This window comes from Melopsittacus undulatus, chromosome 10 (genome assembly GCF_012275295.1).
Source record: "Melopsittacus undulatus isolate bMelUnd1 chromosome 10, bMelUnd1.mat.Z, whole genome shotgun sequence".
NCBI lineage: Eukaryota > Metazoa > Chordata > Aves > Psittaciformes > Psittaculidae > Melopsittacus > Melopsittacus undulatus.
This window is the reverse complement of record NC_047536.1, coordinates 8,509,785-8,528,720: the sequence shown is the minus strand read 5'-3', so window position 1 is coordinate 8,528,720 and position 18,936 is coordinate 8,509,785. Positions and strand designations below refer to the sequence as shown.

General features: G+C 58.6%; 1 protein-coding gene across 1 annotated transcript in view; it reads left to right on the top strand.

The window, feature by feature from the left end:
• ABLIM3 (actin binding LIM protein family member 3) overlaps nucleotides 1-18,016 on the top strand; it is a 49,924-nt gene extending 31,908 nt beyond the window's left edge. The window contains exons 3-23 of the mRNA XM_034066801.1: nucleotides 460-643; nucleotides 976-1,088; nucleotides 3,084-3,210; nucleotides 3,339-3,432; nucleotides 7,256-7,343; nucleotides 8,178-8,236; nucleotides 8,479-8,550; nucleotides 8,953-9,108; nucleotides 10,153-10,182; nucleotides 10,431-10,560; nucleotides 11,419-11,517; nucleotides 12,794-12,844; nucleotides 14,008-14,142; nucleotides 14,393-14,457; nucleotides 14,640-14,787; nucleotides 15,354-15,383; nucleotides 15,802-15,860; nucleotides 16,330-16,390; nucleotides 16,493-16,500; nucleotides 17,019-17,099; nucleotides 17,485-18,016. Coding sequence (XP_033922692.1) covers nucleotides 460-643; nucleotides 976-1,088; nucleotides 3,084-3,210; nucleotides 3,339-3,432; nucleotides 7,256-7,343; nucleotides 8,178-8,236; nucleotides 8,479-8,550; nucleotides 8,953-9,108; nucleotides 10,153-10,182; nucleotides 10,431-10,560; nucleotides 11,419-11,517; nucleotides 12,794-12,844; nucleotides 14,008-14,142; nucleotides 14,393-14,457; nucleotides 14,640-14,787; nucleotides 15,354-15,383; nucleotides 15,802-15,860; nucleotides 16,330-16,390; nucleotides 16,493-16,500; nucleotides 17,019-17,099; nucleotides 17,485-17,598 — 1,904 coding nt within the window. The 3' untranslated portion in view covers nucleotides 17,599-18,016. The remainder of the gene's footprint in view (nucleotides 1-459; nucleotides 644-975; nucleotides 1,089-3,083; nucleotides 3,211-3,338; nucleotides 3,433-7,255; nucleotides 7,344-8,177; nucleotides 8,237-8,478; nucleotides 8,551-8,952; nucleotides 9,109-10,152; nucleotides 10,183-10,430; nucleotides 10,561-11,418; nucleotides 11,518-12,793; nucleotides 12,845-14,007; nucleotides 14,143-14,392; nucleotides 14,458-14,639; nucleotides 14,788-15,353; nucleotides 15,384-15,801; nucleotides 15,861-16,329; nucleotides 16,391-16,492; nucleotides 16,501-17,018; nucleotides 17,100-17,484) is intronic.
• The last annotated feature ends 920 nt before the right edge of the window (nucleotides 18,017-18,936 follow it).

Genomic DNA, 18,936 nt, shown 5'->3' with positions numbered 1-18,936 from the left:
CCAGCTTCATGTCCAGGCCAGGGAGCAGAGATGGCTGACCATGGAGAAGGCCATGCCCCAGGGCGTGGAGAAGACCTTTCCCAGCTGCCCCACTCTTTGGCAGCTCTGTACTGGGTTTCCTGACACTGTCAGTGTCAAACGGAGGGGCTGAACCCACCCGGGTGCCAGGGGTCCAGGAAGGAGATGCCATCGGCTGTTTGTGGATGGTGAGTGGGAGCTGCAGGGGCTTCCCTGTGTGAGCCCCCAGCCCTGTGTGTCCGGGCAGCACCATCCTGCACCCCACTGCAGCCCAACACTGACATCTTGTGGTGCTGGGCGAAGGCCCCAGCGCGTCCGGTGGGAACGGAAACCTGAGGTACCTGGAGGAAGCTGCGTCCTCAGGGATGCTGCTGGGGGGGCAGCAAGAGGTGGGCTCAGAGGTGCCCACTGCCCCCTTGACGGTGCGTGTCCCCCCTGCAGTGTGCGGCTGTGACCTGGCCCAGTCTGGCTTCTTCTTCAAGAACCAGGAGTACATCTGCACGCAGGATTACCAGCAGCTCTATGGGACCCGCTGTGACAGCTGTGGGGACTTCATCACTGGAGAGGTCATCTCTGCCCTGGGCAGGACCTACCACCCCAAGTGCTTCGTCTGCAGCACATGCAGGTGAGTTCTGCCATCACCAGAGTGCATGGCCCCCTGCAGAAGCACTGTGCACCAAGGACAGAGCTGTTTGCTACCCTCATTTCCTGCTCAGCAGGGGCCTCCTCTGGGCTTTTAGGTGGGTGTGAAACAGTTCTGACCCTTCCCATTGCGCCCAGGAGAGCTGCCATGGTGCTCCTGCCCCAGCTCACGTCCATGCTCACTGCCTCCCTTGGTGGCCCTTGCTCCTCAGCACCATGGGTCATGCTAGCCCTGGGGAGGGAGCTCATAGGCAGCACCAAGCACCGCATGCAGGGAGCAGCAGCTCACACCTCCCCACCTCTGCTTGGCCACAGGAAGCCGTTCCCCATTGGAGACAAGGTCACGTTCAGCGGGAAGGACTGCGTGTGCCAGAACTGCTCCCACTCCCTCATCAGCACCAAACCCATCAAGATCCACGGGCCCAGCCGTAAGTTGAATGCTCTTGTGTTATGTGATGGTTGCAGGAAGGGGCTGTGTGCCCCTGGGTGGTGCTGGGCTGGGCTCTGGGGCCAGCATGCAGCCCTGCACAGGGCCACAGGCATTCACAGAGGTTTGGAGGAGGAACAGGGCAGTCCTGCAGCTCCACCTCGCAGGTCACTGCTGGGTTTGGGAACTCCCTTGGTCTGTCTGTGACCTGGACCGGGGCCACCAGCCCAGCAGGAGCTGTCTGAGGCAGTGGGGTTTGCTCTGAGGCACTGCCCAGATGTTTGTGTCCAGCTGCACCAAGGTCTGTGTCCAGGTGCCAGCCCCAGCACTGCTCACCCACTGTCCCAGTGCTGCAGTTACTCACTGCTTCTACAAGGACTGAAAGGCTCCTTACACTCATCCCCTTGCACTGATGAGTTCAAGCAACAGACAGGCTCTTTTAGACAGATTTGGCTTTGCTTTTGACCTAGGTTGTTCCTTGGGATACCTTTGGTTCATGCCATGCTTTGTCCCCCCAGTGTTTCCGTGCTAGTGGCTCCCTGCCCCAGGCCACTGCAGATCATCTATAGGTGCTGTGCTTGGGGGCTGGTAGAGCATCACTGTGGCGCAGAGCTGCTGCCACCCATTCACCCTGGTGGCACTGGTGGGGGCTGTTTGGGTTATGAGTTGGTGCTGACGGGTCTCTGGGAGCCCTCCCAAGCTGACTCCCCCAGCTCTCACCATGGCCTCAGTGGAGTTAGGGGACATGGCAGGGTTTGAAGGAGCACCAGCCAAAGGACACTGCTTCCCCCATCTTCCTCCATCAACACCTTGAGCTGCCCAGAGGCAGGCTGTGGCCAGCTGCAGCACCCTGCTGTCTCCCATCACAGGGTCAGGGCAGCAGGCAAGGGAAGGGCAGCCACATGCTCTGCCTCTTCCTATCTCTTCCCATCGCCTTCCCAACAGCCCAGTGCTCCTCCCTGACTGCAAGGGAGGGTTACCTGAGGGCGCCGTGCTTTATTCATAGGCATCAGCCAGCTGTATCTTGCTGCCTGCATGTGCCCCTTGCTGCCCAGATGACCCTGGCAGGGAAGGTGTGCCTGTTGGAGGCAGTGCTGGTGCCCTCTGCGGGCAGGACATCCCTAGAAGATGCTCATCCTCTCCCTGTGAGCAGGACCTGGGTGAGATGGAGCAGATCCTGTCTCAGCTGACTTGCCCAGCCTGCTTTTGCCAGCGGTCAGAAATCCTCCTTCATTAGCTTTGTCCAGCGGACAGGGACTTGGTGCAGAGCTGCCTGGGATGGGCTGAGAGGTGAAGTCTGCTCAGGCTGCCAGTGCCGTGCTCCTGTACCCCCCGTGCTGCAGTGGAGAGGGAGGTGGCAGGGAGGGGGTTAAGCCCCATCCAGGCAAACCTGCTGCCCAGGGAAGAAGAGGACAAGGAGGAGTCAAGGTCAGGGGTCCATGTGCTTCCTGCTCCCAGCCTTGGCAGGAGCCAGGGGAAGAGGGGAAGGAAGGGAGTCTTGTCAATACTGCAGCGGGGCCGGACGCGGCTGCCGGAGAGCACAGCCCTTCCTCTGCCGCACGCACTGCCGGTCACTTCCCATTGCTCCTGCCCGGATGGAAGCCCCCTGGGACCTGCCAAGGCAGCTTGGCCCTGCCAGTCCATGATCTTGCCTCTGGTGGGTGCTCGGGTGGGATGGGTGGGTGCCAGTGGTGCTATGGAAGTACCAGCTCCAGCAGGAGGCTTTTCTCCTGCCTCCTTTGCTGGGAGCAAGCAGAGGTGGCACATTCCTATGAAGGAATGATTCCCCATGAAGAAATGATCCCCAAGAGGCTGCTCCTGGAGTGGTGTCAGGAGCAGGTGTTTGTAACACCAACATCCCTGGGTGCAAGGTGTGCACCAGGTTAAGCAGCTGGGGTGCCTTGGTGTGGGTCAACAGATGTGGGTGTTCCTGCTGTGGTGCTGAGCCCCACAGGGAACTGCGGTGGTCTCACACCTCCCTTTTCTGTCCCCCCAGACTGTGCAGGCTGCAAGGAGGAGATCAAGCAAGGCCAGTCGCTCCTGGCCCTGGAGAAGCAGTGGCACGTCAGCTGCTTCAAGTGCCAAACGTGCGGGATCATCCTCACCGGCGAGTACATCAGCAAGTGAGTGCCATGTCCTGGCAGCAGGCTTGGCTGTGCTAGCCATTGCCAGGCTGTGCCCCTGGGGCTGCAGCAAGGGGGTGCCCAGCCCTGCTTACCTGCTCTCACCCCTGCTCCTCCCTCTCCCAAAGGGATGGCATCCCATACTGTGAGTCCGACTACCATGCCCAGTTCGGCATCAAGTGTGAGACCTGTGACAGGTACATCAGCGGCAGGGTCCTGGAGGTGAGTCCTGCGGCTCCAGCCACCCCATCTGGGTCTGTAATAGGGACCATGTATGTCACATCCAAAGGTGCATGCTTTGGGGAGGTGTGGGAGCTTCATCATCCTGCACCCTTGTGATAACCTTGATCTCTCAGGGCTTTTCCTGTGGTACAGTGTGATCACCTTCTCTGGAGGGTGGCAATGGGGAAAGGAGCACCACCATGCTGCAGACCTTTGGAAGGGTGGTTTGGGTGCCGGAGCTAAGCAGCCAGAGCATGTGGTGGCCTGTGTGAGCTGGGACACATCTGGAGCCCAAGATGTGGGGACACAAGCCTTAACCATGCTGCTACCAATGCCCAGCTCTGGGGTGTCCCCACCACGCTGGTCCCAGCCTTCTGAAGGTATCCTGTGCAGGCAGCCTGCCTGTTGCCTTGGAAACGCATCCAGCTCAACTGCTGCTGCGGAGCCTGGGTGAGGGGCTGCAGCACCCTGTCCATGGGCAGCATCCCCATGGCACATCTCCTGCAGGGCAGCAACCAAAGCAGGGGTCCCCTTCCCTGTGCTGGATCCAGAGGGGTTTTGCTCATCACACTGAAGGCAGCAGGAGCTGCTTCAGCAGAGCCACTGAGGGATGCACGGATCCCACAGCAAGGCATGGGTGCAGGTGGCTGTGGAACTGCCTGCCAAGAGGTGGTCACCCTGCTGGTCCTGCTGGCCTGAGAGCACCCAGCCTGGCCAGGGACCATCTCCTGAAGTTGGAGCCAGGACCAGGAGCCCTCCAGCATCTTCCCCTTCTTCAGAGAGCAGCCTCTGTTGAAGGCTTTCTGCTGACTCCAGGCTCCAGCGGCAGCCCCAGTTCTGGCTGCTGCGAGTGTGAGCTCAGCACTGCAGCAGCTGCCCATCATGGGGCACTTGATCAGCAAACATCCAAGTGGAGCAGGGTGAAGCCAGAGGCTCCAGTGACACGGAATCCCTGCTGCTGCTCCCTGATAACCCTGTGCTAGGACAGAACATCCCCAGCCACCCCAACAGGGAAAGCAGGCTGGGTGTACATGATGTGGGATGATCAGTGGGTGAGAGGAGCCAGAGGGGACCTGGAACCAGCCTGGCTAACGCCACTGGTGCCTCTGAGCCACTTGTTGCACTGCACTCAGGTTTCCCTTATTCGGTGCATCCACAGTAAAATCAGACAAGCATAGGTTGTTCCTGTAGCTGTGTGTCTGAGACAGAGCAGCAAGTGTGGGGTAACAGCCCTGGGTGATGAAAAGGGGACCTCTCCCAAAGTCTGTTTCTGCTGGCTCTTCTCCTGCCAGTAGCTGTAGTTCTGTCCACCTCCCCCTGTGCCCTCCAGCCCTCGACCTGCTCCCAGCATCTTCCCTTCCTGGCTGGAATGAGCTGACCAAAACCCATGGAGATCCCATGGGAGCCGAGATGCTCCAGGAAAGAGTCCTCTCACATTAGCACCTTGCACGCTGGACACATGGCTGTGCATGGGAGCCCTTCTTGTGCAATGGGACTGTGTGGGCTGGAAGTAAGGTGCTTTGGTGCTGGGATCCCCATGGGCAGAGCCAAGGTGCCACCTCCTTGCATGTGCCATCATGGAGCCAAGAGGAGCATGGGGTTTGGGTACTGGAGAGCAGTGCTCAGCGAGCATCCCTCAGCTCCCCATGCTCCCCGGTGCATGCCTGCTCACAGTATTGAGTGATGTGTAAAACCAGAGGCTTTAATTGTCTTCTCTGGCAGAGCATGAAATGGAAAGGGCGCCTTAAAATACTTTTAGGCTGCAAGGAGCCTTTCCATGCTATCCCAGCAGCCTCCAGGCTTTTCCAAGGCCTCCAAGCTGTGCAGCCAGGCTCGGATGATTAATAAGTCTTGAAGGGACCCCAAGTGATAACGAGCAGGTCTCTTCCCTTTCAGCTTTTTATGAGCTGTAATATTAACTACTATGAAAGGAACAAGGTCTGGAGAGTTGCTCCTCAAGGAGTGGTGTGTTTTGAGATGCTGAGTGGGTTTTGGAGGTCTGCATTGAAATGGAAGTTGGGAAGTGGGGGAGCAGCCACTGTCCCTCTGCATCCACACCCTGGTCTGCAAAGCATCCCCTTCTGGCACAGTCTGACCTGTGACAGCAGCCCATATAGTCTAGATAGGAAAAGATGCGTATATATGGGTTTGGTTTTTCCCTTACTGTCAGCACACCAAGTCTTTGAGAGTACTAAGAGGGTCCAAGAGCACCAAATGCTACCCACATTCAGAGAGGGATCAGGGAGGGCAGCACATCAGAGCCCCACATCCCCTGCTTTAGCTGCCTCTAGCCAGCTGGAAATAGAAGCAGTGGGAACTGCAGGTGCACTGCCTTGAAACATGTAGGAGCTGGATTAGTTTTCACCCCTTTCCCTGTTTGCAGGCATGTTCTGTTGATGCAGCTCAGGGTGCCTGCTGTGGGTGCTGCTGCTGGGTACCTGATGCAGAGGGTGCTGGCTTGTGCTGCAGTGGGCAGCTCCAGGCAGGGCTCTGCACACAGGGCATGGGGCAGGGCAGGAGGAGCTGCTTGTCCTTAGGGAGCCTGGGGCAGAGCCTGGTGGTGGTGACCTCTCTGCTTCTCTGTGTTCACAGTGGGTCTGTCCCTGCAGCCCTCTCACCAGTGGCTCTCCTGCCGTGTTATCAAGCTCTCGGGTGTGAATCGGGGGTGTTTGGGTTGTGGGCTCAGTCGAGCCAGCTCAGTAGTTGCACTGCTGCAGATGGCACAGGGAGATGCCTGTGCACGGGGCTGCCCCTTCCCCGGGTTGGGTTGCACTGCAGTGGGTCTGAACTCTCCCGCTCATCTCCCTTGACTGCCCTGAACCCTTCCACTCTATTTTGGTATAAACCGGAGGGGGAAAAGCTGCTGGCTGCCATCTGCACCCCAGGGATGTTGAATTCCAGGTTGATTTTTATGGGCAATCAATTGGCAGATTCCCAGTTATTCTCACAGCAATTTTTCCTGTTGATCTTCATGTTTCAGACTGGCTCCAGCCCCCTCTACCATAACCCTCTTTGTCAGCAAGAGCCTCATCTTCCCTCTGCTGCCTTAAATCATCATTCCTCTTCTTTTGGATTATTATGGGAGTAAAATGGCCTTTGGGGTTGAGTTCTGACAGCGCAGCCCAGATTCTTCGTGCCTTGAGCCAGCTCCTGCCTCCCAGCCCAGAAAACGAGCCTGTAATTGAAGTGCAGGCAGACACTTTGAGTGGAAACAAGCTACCAATTAAAGCTATTATCCCTGTCAAAGAGCAAAGGGAGCAGCCCAGCTCCAGCTCAGCTGGGGAATGCCTTGTTCCTAGCGCTGAAGTTTGTGCATGGCTTCGTAGGAGAAGAAATGTTTCTTGATGGAGAGGGGCTGGCAATGGCATCCAGGGAGGGTCTGACATGTTTGTGAGGTTCATCACTGGGGCCCTTCTTTTCCCTTTGCTGCTTCCCTGCTGTGACATCCTGGGCCAAAGCTGTAGTAGGGAAGGAGCACACCCGAGTGTTTCCAGAATGCAAGGACAGTTTGTTAGGGGTGAGGTTTGTAGGGGCATCGTCCCTGGGGGTTTGGGACTTCTGGCTGTGCTTTCCTGTGTGTTGGACAGCTCAGGGAGGGCAGAAAGCTTCCAGTCTGACTTGTAGTCCATGCGGTCAGAAGATCAGTGAGGAAGCAGTCTCTAGTTTTCTCCATGCATTGTGGTAGTCCCCGAGCCCCCTGGGCAGTTTTGTCCCATTCAGTTTGTCTGCTGCAGTGACGCCAGGGCCGCTTGCCCTCAGTGGTGTGAGCAGGTCACCACGTCCTGCCTTGATCAGAGCCCCTGTTCTGTGCTCGGCCCTGCAGGCAGGAGGGAAGCACTACCACCCCACCTGTGCCAGATGTGTCCGCTGCCACCAGATGTTCACGGAAGGAGAGGAGATGTACCTCACAGGTAGGGATCTGCTGCGGTGAGGAGGGACTGCCCTGCCCTGCATGGCTGGGGGTGTGTGTGCTGTTTGCCAGGGCATTTGGGGTTTGGGTGCCCATGGAGGTGGGTGCCCAAGGAAGGGTGTCCCGGGACCCCTTCCCCACTGCCCCCAACCTGCCCAGGTTGCGCTGGGAGCAGCACCGGAGGGGTCAGGCTTCTGCTGGGCACAGCTGAATGGTTTGGGTGTGGGTTTGTTTTCTGCAGGAGCTCATTCCCAGAGCACCCTTAGGGGATATTTCCAGTGCAGAAAGGAGGGTTTGGTTTTGCTCAGTAACCTGTGCCTGCTGTCACCCTGAGCCGCTAATGATCCCACGGGTAGCAAAGGGGGAATTGCACACTGAGAGCACTCAAGTGGGGATCCCAGCACGGCCCCATCATGGCAGCAGGATAGGTGTGCTCAGCGTACCTCCCAAGGCTTGGTGGCTGTGCTGGTTCCAGCCCTGAGGGAACTGGATGCCACAGGCTCAGTTTTAACATGCAGGAGCTGCCTGGCTGAGCACTGGGACTGTGTCAAAAGCATCCCTGGGTACAGTTTAATAGTGCTGGCCATTACATCTCAGTGCTTGGAAGCTGTTGCATTTCTTTTTCCCAACAGGCACATGCCTGTGGTTACACCGGTTACAGGAGTGCAGCCTGTAGCTGCAATGCAGCTGCTGCTGGGGACAGGGGGGCAGGTCAGTGCTGGAGGTGGCAGGACAGGACAGGTCTCCCCATGGCAGGGGCAGCAGGATGGTCCCTGGCAGCAGAGCTCAGCTGTGCATGGAGCTGATGAAATGCTTTCTCTTTGCTGCGGTGCAGGCTCTGAAGTGTGGCACCCCATCTGCAAGCAGGCGGCCAGAGCAGAGAAGAAGCTAAAGGTAGGCACGAGGGTGATGGGCATCTCCCAGAGGTGGCACTGAGCAGGGGGTGTTGCCCCTGAGTCCCTGCTGGAGGTGAACAGTTGTGGCACTGTCCAAGCCGGGGGTGGCTTCCTAATGGTGGTACAAGCCATGTCCCTGCTGCCCAGAGGAAGCAATCTGCTTGCTGCACCCAGCACTGCCTGCGCAGAGGTCCCTCCTTGTGGTGCTCTCATCTGTCCTCTGCTTTTCTGCCTCCACAGCACAGAAGGACGTCAGAAACCTCCATCTCACCCCCTGGTTCCAGCATCGGCTCCCCGAACCGTGTCATCTGTGTAAGTACAGCTCTGCCCGTCTGCATGGGGCAGGACGGATGCTCCGGCCACAGGGAAGAGAGCAGCAGTTCCCAGTGCTGCTCTGCAGTGTGGGGTGTCCCCCAGGGACACAGCCCAGTGTGTGGGGCCAGCAGGGACAAGCCATGTCCCCTCTGCAGCAGCATGCCATGCTGCCAGGCCCACGGGCACAGGCCAGGAGCGCTCAGAGGGGCACAATCCCCACTCCCAGCTCCTCTGCCCCTTCCCTCTTGCTGCCTCTCAGGCATCTCCTCTTACCTCTTCCTGCTGCTGGGGTGTTGGTGGGCTCTGTCTGCTCTGTGCTGGTTCCACACTGTGCACTCCAGCCTCCCCCTTTCTTGTCTCCTCCTCTTCCTTTCTGTCTCTGTCTCTCCCTCTCCCTAGGCTAAAGTGGATAATGAGATCCTTAATTACAAAGACCTGGCAGCTCTTCCCAAGATTAAAGCCATCTATGAAGTGCAGCGTCCTGACCTCATTTCCTACGAGCCCTATCACAGATACACGTCGGATGAGACACTGGAGAGATATAGCTATGGGGAGGTACTGAGTCTCGATGCACCAGCTCTGCAGGGAGCTGGGCCCCAATTTAGGGTGATGGAGAGAGCTGCATGTGGGTTCACTTGCTCCAGTGGGAATACTGCAGGGAGACAGGAGGGGGGTAAGACCTCTCCCAGAGGCTCCCCATCACTGGGAAGAGGGCCAGAAGGGTAATCTTTACATTGCTGCTATAGAGTAAGGAAGAAACCAGTGACCTTATCAGCTGATGGCAGTGCTGTGGGCCCAGTGTGCAGGGACTGGCAGTGCTGTGCAGGAGGCAATGTCACCCTCGGGAGTGAAGTGGCAGGGAGCTCACCATGGCAGCCTGCAGCAAGAGAGGAGGAGGGCACACAGCACATGTGCATCCCTGTGGGATGGAAGGAGAGATGAACAGCAGGCTGGTGCACTGAGCCCCAGCACAGTGTCCCTGGAACATGCAGGGCTGCCCCTGTTGTATGCTGGTCCCACAGACAGGGGAAAGGGGTTTGGTCAATGTGTTTTGTAAGTATGTGATGAGATGATGCTCAAGCAGCACATGGCACGGGACTGCCTTGCCCCACTCCCCCACGCAGACTGGGATTGATGGGTGATTTCAGCAAGCCTGTGGAAGGGGTTCTGAGCAGCTCAGAGATGGGGACCTGAGGTGGACCTGGAAGAGGACTTTGCAATGGCCTGCAGGAGCATCTCTTGCGTCTCTATCCCAAGGCTTGTCACAAGTCTGGTTGCCACCAGTGATGGTGCAGGCAGTATGGCTGTGGCCTGCTGTGGAGCACCATGGGGCCAGCAACCAGGTTTTCCCCTTACAGCCACTCCAGGTCTCTGAGCAGGGATGCAGGCTGCTGACCTGGGAGGTTCCATCCTCTCACCAGCTCCTCTCCTGGCTGGGGGCTCTGTACCCGTGTCCTGCCACAGTTCAGCTCTGGCTGTGCCACCAGCTGTACCTGCAGTGAGGCTGTAACGTGGGACCCCGCTCTGTCCCTGCTCCCTTTAACCATGTGCTGTCTCTCTCTTTCTCTCCCCTCTCTCTTTGCCTCCTGCCGCCTCTAGTCCTTGGGGACCCTCTCCCCGTACTCACAGGTAATGCCCCAGCAGGCGCTTTGGGATCTGTCACCTGCTGCCACTACAGGTGTCCCTGTGCCCAGGGACCACTGGGCTCTGCTGAACATCCCCTGCCCGGGTGGAGATGGGGGGACCAGGCCCAGGAGGGTCCTGTTCTTTGGCCCCTGGGGAGAGCAGTGTGCAAGCCCTCCCTGGCAGAGGACCTGCATCATCCCTCATCCTGCCGGCTCTAATCCTGATCTCTCCATGTGTTTCCCGGTCCCTAGGACATCTATGAGAGCTTTGACACACGGCAGAGGCGAGCCTCCAGCCCTGGCTACATCGACTCCCCCACCTACAGCCGCCAGGGCATGTCCCCAACCATTCCGAGGTCCCCACACCATTTCTACCGCTCAGGTGAGGATTTCAGCTGCCAACCACAAGGCTAAGCTGAGCTCAGACCCCCACATGGAGTCGGAATCACCAAACTGACCCCTGCTTATCACAGCGGACCTTGGCAGTCTCTCCTCTGGCAAGCAGGCAGGAGGCCTGGGGGGTCTGTGGGGGGCTGACAGCAACAGGAGCTGTGGGGCAGTGACCAGCTCTGCTGTGTGCCTCTGCTGCCTCCCCTGACTCGTGAGCCATGAGAAGAGGCCAGAGGGGCTGTGTCCTAGCTCAGATCTGAGCTGGGAACCGTGGAGGACGGCAGGGTGGTAAGCCCCAGGTCCAGTGAAGACCTCTTGAATGGCTTGTTGTCTCTGGGAGAGGTGTGCATGAGAGCGCTTATGCCCAGTCAGTGCTGTAAGGGGGGGTCCTTACACACATACATGCACATGTACACATGTGTGTGCATGCCCTGGAGCATGTCAGGGGGAAGCAGAGTGTGTCTGTGCCAGGTCTGCTGCCCTTTGGAGCCAGGGAGGAACGACTGGGAAACTCTGAGGTCAGTAAGTCCAGAGGTCCTGCATTCCCTGCACTGCACTGCCAAGGGCCCCTCACTGTTTGCCTCTGCAGCACGCTCGGCTTTCCTCTGCCAGCAGCAGGGCAGCCCTGCACAGCACCCGCACACAGGGTTTCCTCTGCATCCCGCTGCCTCCAGGGATGCGGGAAATCTCCTCTGCTCCATCACGTCCCATCCTGGATCACAGCCTGGCACACGTCCACGTCACCACATGGGTCACTCTCTGCTCTAACTCTGCTGCATTTAACACCCGTTTTCTTCTGCCTCTTCTCTCTCTCGGTCACTTATGGCTGCTTCTGCTCGGCACCGCGTAGGCACCGAGAGCGGGCGCAGCTCCCCCTACTATAGCCAGTTAGATGTGAGGTCCTCCACTCCAACCTCATACCAAGCGCCCAAGCATTTCCACATCCCAGGTAGGCTCTGGGGTGCCCCGGCCCCGGGGAAGTGCCGTGTTTGTGGCATGCCAGCATGTGCCGTCCCTGCTGTGTCGCATGCGTAGCTCCGCCGCCTGCCTAGAGCCAGCTGGCAGCAGGATCTACCCCTGGTAGAGGCCATCCATAAACAGGACCTGCAGCTTGAACCCTCCTTCCTCCCCATCACACCCAGAGCTGCCCAGAGTCTGCTTGATCCTTTCAGTGTCCCTCTTATCCCTTTTCCTTTATCTTCCTCTGCTCCCTACGTGGAGATGAGTCCCTTGCAGAGAGCCTGCCCCTTCCCCTGCCTCCCCCCCAGGATCACAAGCTGAAGCGTGTCTCTGGAGGCCTTTCCACCCATCCGCTACAGATGACTATTTTATACTCCCCATAGGGCCCGCTGCTCCCTCCCCCCAGAGTCTTCTGGGCTTGCCAGATGCCTGCTCCCCTTCTGCAGGGATTGCAGGGGGACACCAGGTAAGGGCCACCACCCGCTCCCACAGAGCCCACGGGGATGGGGATGGAGGGGCAGGGAGGGAAGCAGGCAGCTGCCCATCCATCCTTCAGCACACGCAGGGGGGCCAGAGCCCCACAACATCCTGCTCAGCTGGAGCATCTCCTGCTGCCCGTTGCCTCCTCCATGATGTAGAGCTGATGCCCTGGGACAGACCATGAGGATACCCAGAGGATCCCCACCATGGTCCCCTGCTCCCACCCCACCCCTGGCAGGGTTCGGTCCCGCTGCCGGTCGGTGGTTTATGGATGGCCCCGTCCCTGCTCCGCTGCCTGTCCCCTGCGCAGGGGCTGTAGCTCTCGGCGCCAGGCTCCAGTTGCTTTCCCTCCCGGCTCTCTCTTTTCTCTCTCTGCTGTGGAAAGAGGCTTTGGCTGATGTGGTTTTGCCCCAGGCAGCTCGCAGGCTGTTGTTCCGGTGCTGGCACCCCGAGGAGCTGCAGCAGCAGCCGGTGGCTCCCGGCTGTGCCGCTCCCGGGGCTGGTGGTGCATGATGGTGCCGGGGTGTTCACTGCATGTCCTCGTGCGCACCGTGTTTGAGGGCAGCCCCGGGACCTCACTCCTGCTGCCCATCCTGCAGCCTGCCGGGCACTGGCCCGGTGCTGGGCTCCTATGGGATGCGTGGAGCCAGAGGTGGTAGTGTGATGGAGACGTGGTGTGGGTAGCATCTCCTGCAGGACCTGTGTCCCATCAGCACTCAGCATACCCACACTGACATCCCCTTTTCCCTTCTTTCCTTCTTTCTTCCCTTTCTTTCCTCTACCAGCTGCCGGCGAGAGCAACATCTACCGGAAGCCCCCCATCTATAAGCGGCATGGTACGTGTGGTCTGCATGCTGTGCACTGGCCTCAGGATACAGGCAGGGTACCAGCACAAGGCTTGGTCTAGCTCAGTGGCATTTAGGGGCAGGGTGGGACATGGGAGCAGGCATCAAGGTGTGAGATGCTGGGGTGCTGACCAGGTGAGCTGGTGCTCCTGCTTCCCCTCCAGGCAGCAGCTGCAGGGCTCAGTGAGAGAAAAAGTCAGCTTTGGACTGCATCCTTGTTGGGAGAGATGGAGGCAAAGGCTGTCAGTGGGACTGGGGTCAGGGATAGCTGTGGGAGGGGGAATGAGGCTGGTGGCAGAGGGTGCATTGTCCCCAGGAGCATCACTTGCTGATGCCAGGAGCCAGAGCAGCCTCACGAAGAGGATGAAGGTAATTTGCAGTTTGACATGGAGCACTGGAGAAAACTCACAGCTTATCCTGGATGGATGCTCCAGGGTGAAAAGGGCCTGGGGGGTGTTGAGGCATGGGGAGGAGGCATGGGGTGGTTGGTGCCTCAGCAGGGCTGGCTTGCACTGTCCCTGCTTGCTTTGGTGTGTAGAGGGACAGCGGCTTCCCCCAGGCAGTAACTTCTGTGTCTCCTCTTCTCTCCCTGGGCTCTCCTTTCTCTCCTGCCCAACTCCCACTGCCCTGCTGCTGGCTGCATCTGCTGCTGTAAGTAGCTGCCATTGGCAGGGTCCCCTGTGCCCGCTTGGGGTGGTGGGATAGCGCTGCCACATTGCCTGGCCTTGGTGCTCCTTCCACTTCCCTGCTGCCTTCCCTGACAGTAATCCACTGAGCCCTTTCCCTGTTGCAGTCTTCTCCCATCCCCTCCTGCCTGTGTGGTTATAACCCCCCTCCTCAGTAATGGGACAGCTGTGGGGGGGCTGGGGTGGGTACTATGCAGGAACCAGAGTTTGCTGTGGTGCTGTGAGCTATGAAACACTCAGATCCCTTCCCAGTCGCATCAGCAACAGCCCCTCTGCTTGTCACCATCCCCACTGTCTGCCTCTGCACCTGAGGTCTCAGCACTTTGAACATGGATTATTGCTGTGCTGTTTGGTGGCCACTGGGGAGAAGGGAGGGAAGAGGATTTGCCTTCATCCCGGGATGGATCTTTGCAAGTTCTGCCAGTGGACTCTGAGTCCTCACTGCAGCTCTGCCTGCTCCTATTGCAGACAACCCCTCTGCAGCCACAAAAAGCAAAACCAGTGAAGACATCGCACAGTCATCCAAGTACAGCCCTGCCTACTCCCCGGACCCGTACTACCACTCCGAGTCAGAGTACTGGTCCTTCCAAAGCTCCCCCAAAGGTAACAGCCTGTCATTGACCTGGGGGAAAGGTAAACCCATTCCTGCCCCATAACCCAGCCATTCTCTGTGGGGGAGCCACCTCCAAGTTGGGTCTGGACCTGAAGGTGGGGTTAGGTCATGATATATGCCAAAGTGACCCCAAAATCCTAGCCCTTGAGACTTGATTATCCCCACACAGCTGGGAACTGCCTGCTCCCTACCTGCCTCCACCTTCATCCCCATCTGACCCCTTCATTTGTCTCCTTGCAGCCCCCCGGGCCCGGAGGTTCTCATCAGGAGGCGAGGAAGATGGGTACGACCGGGGCATGCACAAGGTGAGCGATGCCCTGGCAGGGGAGAGCCAGCACCAAGCTGCCCCCATGGCAGTGGGCTCTGGGGAGGAGACCCAGCCCAGCTCCACCACCCAGGAAGGGGCCACCACCATCCCTGCTTCCCTTGGCCATCCCCAGCATGGGATCTGAAGGAGGGGTGCAGAGCAGCCTTTCCCCCCACCCAGATCCAGAGCGGCATCGGCCGGCTGATCCTGAGGGAGGAGATGAAGGCTCGGTCCAACTCGTATGCAGACCCCTGGACACCCCCTCGCAGCTCAGCCAGCAGCAGAGAAGCCCTGCACACAGTTGGCTATGAGGGCTCCCTCAATGGCTGTAAGGACTCTGTCTGTCTGTTTGTCTGTCTGTCCATCCCACCCAGCAGAGTCCCTGGGGAGGGAAGAGCAGGGGATGGGGAAGGGATGGTGGGAGATGTGCTGAGTACCAGAGTTAGACTTGGGAGGCTCTTTTCCTCTCTGCAGGGCTCCATCCATGCCCTGTGCCCTGGCCAGGATGGGGCACTGCCCGATGGGTGTTGCAGTCTGTCCAGCAGCCTGGTGCAGTGCCTCGTGGGGTGGTTGGTGTTCCCTTGGGAATCTCCCAGCACAGCCATGCTGGGCTTGCTCTGACCTGTTTTGGGCTCACTCCTTTTGACTGGCTTCAGGGCTGCCATCCTTGCACAGCACCCAGGGCACTCAGCCCTCAAGCTCCAGGGAGGGTGCTGGGGAGCCTGACAGCACAGCTCGCTCCATGCTGTCCTTCCTCATGGTGCATCATGGAGCTGGGGTTGGTGGAGATGCTCAGGGATCCCCAAGCAGGACCCACGGGGCTGGCAGCCGGGCAGCTCTGCATGGTGTGAGGTGCCCGGTCACCCCTGACACCCGGCTCTGCTCTCCTTGCAGCTCCTCGGATGCACTACCTGGCTGACAGTGGTGAGTGTGAGCCTGCAGCCCTCCACTGCTGGTCCCTGGGGTGGTGGGGTCCAGAGCCTGGGCTCTGGGATGCTGGGACCAGGGAGGGAAGAAGGGGAGAGAAGAAGGAGGCCTTGAAAGGCCAGGGTAGAGCTGAACCAGTGCAGAGCTGGTGACAGAGAAACTGAAAGAGATTGTGTTACACTGAAGGGGGAGGCAAGAGGGCTGCCATGGGAAAGGGATTTTGGGAAGAGGAATGTCCACACAGGAGGAAGCCAAGCTGGAAATGAGTTGGAGCTGGAAGGAGATGGAGCTGGGTGAATGTGGACCTGGGTAGTGACATGGGAGCACAGGAGAAGGGTGGCCCAGAGAGTGCTCTCCCAGGGTGCCGGCTTCATCCCTGCATTTTCCCTCATGCACCTTGGTGGCTTCTTTGCAGATCCCCTCATTTCTAAGTCGGCCTCCCTCCCTGCCTACAGGAGGAATGGGCTGCACCGGGTAAGTGCCTGCTGCTGCATCCTGCTGCTGCTGCACATCTCTGCACCCTTCAGGTGCCCTCCTGGGTGTCCTGCTGCCTGCTTCTCTGCTCTCCTACTGTCACTGCTGGTCTGGGCCAGTCCAAATTGACTCTTCCTGGGGACCATAGTGCCCTGTCCAGGCAGGAAGGACAGAGGTGCCTGCCCTGAACCTCCTGCAGGCCACATTCAAAGGGTTGCTGGTGTTACTTCCCAGGGCAAGAGCTTTGCTTTATACCCTGGGGCACTGATTACTGGGGTTGGTCCTGCCTCAGTGTGACCTGGGTTTGTCACTTCACTTTCTTGTGCCTCAGTTTCCCCACTGCCGGGGTGGGGAGCAGGTCATGCTTTGGGGTGAGTGGGTGCCTTTCTCCCTGGGGACATCAGAGGTGTTGTGCTGAGCATCTAGAGGGGACCCCTCTTATTGCTCCCTCCCTGCATCCTTCCTGCAGCCTCCCAGTGCAGAACTTTTCCACTACGACAGCACGAATGCCGTCAATTGGGGGATGCGAGGTAAGGCCGTGGGCCAGGGGACCCTGTAGGCACAGAGCCAGATGCCTGGCAGCAGAGGGGCCAGCATGGCTCATGTCTCTTGTCTTTTCTCTCTCCCTACAGAGTACAAGGTAAGATGCTGCTGCTCCAAGGAGCTGCTGCCAGCTGGAGGTGCAAGTACCAGAGATGTGTCCATGTGTCCTCAGGCCCTTTAGGAGGGAGCTTTGCCCTCTGCTCCCCAGGCCCTACCTTCATCCCCCTCCATTCCCCACCTGACAGCCCTGTCCTGGAATTGCAGGGCTCAGACCATAGCCCTTCCCTTGCTGCCTCCTTGGCTGAGCAGAAGTGTCTCCTTGGTGGGGAACAGAGAAGGGTGGTTGTGCTGGTGGTTCCCCCACACACTCATTCCCGGGTCACTCCTGGTTTCACAGTGAACAGGCAATTCCAGAGCCACCACAGTGATTCAGTGTGGATCAGGGTCACCATGAGACCAAGTCCCCCCTTTGCCTTGTCCTGTCCAAGCCTTGGAGGAAGCTGTGCCACCCAAACCCTGCTGAACATGGCTGGAGGAAGCTTTATCCTCATGGCTTCCACAGCCTCATTCCCAGGTATGCCCAGTATGTCCCATGGTCTTCCTGTCCCTGTGCAGATATACCCCTACGAGCTGCTCTTGGTGAAGACGAGGGGAAGGAACCAGCTGCCCAAAGATGTGGACAGGACTCGGTTAGAGGTGAGAAGAGCCTTTTCCATTGGGGATAATCTCGTCAGGGCTCAGAGGGACCCCATCCCATGGGGTGTCCCCTTAGCCCCAGCAGGCAGTGTGGGGCTGTGAGGGGCTCATGAATGTGTGAGGAGCATCTCCATGGCTCCCTAGGAGCACACATGTGCCAGCACACTGTCACAGTGGTGCTGCTGCTCCGCTGGCCAGGCAGAGCTGTTCCCCATGCCCACAGCATCATGCACTTAGCAGGCATGAGCTGGGTGCTCTCCTCTCCCGAGTGAGCACTGCTGGGGCTGTAGCACCCCAATGCACACAGCAGGGCAGGGGATGCCATCGGACCCCCCGGTGGTGGCTGTGGTCCCCATTCCTGGCCCAGCATCCCATCTCTCCCCAGCGACACCTGTCCCAAGAGGAGTTCTACCAGATCTTCGGTATGACCATCGCTGAGTTCGACCGCCTGGCGCTGTGGAAGAGGAATGAGCTGAAGAAGCAGGCCCGGCTGTTTTAAATGCAGTGCACTATAAATATATACATACCTATAAATATATACATAGAAAGATCTCTATCCTGCAGCTCTGTATGATTCTCGGTGCTGTACGTGGCAGAGGTGCCCTCTGCACCCCTGAGAGTGAATTGGAGTCTTGCAGATCATTTATGCTCTTGGTTTCCTTTTCTTTCCCAACCCTGTTACTGTGTCTGTTCTTGGGTTCTCCCAGGGGCTGCAGCCACAGGGCCTGGAAGCACTTGGTGTCTGTCACTGCTGAGGTGGGGATGGCAGCGCTGCACTGGTGACTGCTCCTGCCTGCTTTAGGGCAGCAGCAAATGAACCACTTTTATTTATAATGATTTTACTCCTCTAACCTGTGTCTCCCTAAATCAAGCTCAACCATTTGTGGATATAGGAAACTTCCATCTCCAGCAGCAGTTTCAGTGATAAAGCCTGGAAGCTATTATTAATAATAACACAACGGTGGGAGTCTTTTCATTTTCAAAGCATTTTAAGGACAGTAACTGCTGCCCATAACTATCCGCATGGCAAAGATGGGGAAACTGAGGCAGGGCTCAATGCTAGCTCTTAGGGAAGCCTCTCCAGCCCATGCTGTTCAGGGGCAGCAGGGGTGGGCACAGGGGATTCAAGAGGGACCACTACCTCCCAACTGTCCTCTGCTGAGTGCCCCAGATGGGGAAGCCCTGGAGCCCAGCTGCTAATGCACATCTAATGGTTCAGTCTGTGCTTTCCCAAGTGATAAATGGGTACGTGTGAAAGTAAATCCCGTTTCTGTCACAGCCGCTGTCTCCAGAGGGCTCTCTGCAGGTCTGAGGTGGGCGAAGTTGTCCTGGGGGTACCAGGGACTGTCCCCGCTGCCACCTTCCCTTTCACACCCCACAGGTCTCCCAAGCCCAGCTTTGCTCTGAGGTCTTTGCTGGGGAGGGACAGTGACAGCGGCATGAGCATCATGACCAGGCTGGGCGCACGATGAGCACCAGGAGGGAGCGGGTGTGAAGGGGTTGTGGGCAGGGACAGCGCAGGTGAGGCAGGGAACGAGGTGCTAATGGGAGCTGTGCTTGCTCACTGGGAATGGTGAATCAGCACTGGGTGGGGGAATCAGCCCAAACCAACCCGCTCCGGACCCCTGGTGCTCACGGGGGATCTGCTCAGTGCGCGGTGTGGGGCAGCGCCTGGGGGGCTAACGGGGATCCCTCGGCGGTGCAAGGGGGGTGTAGGGAGGCGTGTGCGGGACTGCCCATGGGGGGCAGCGGCGATGGGGACAGCCCCGGGCCGTGTGTCGGGGCCGGGCCGGCGTTCGGCGCTGCCGCGCACCGAGGGAGGGGCGGAGGAAGGGAT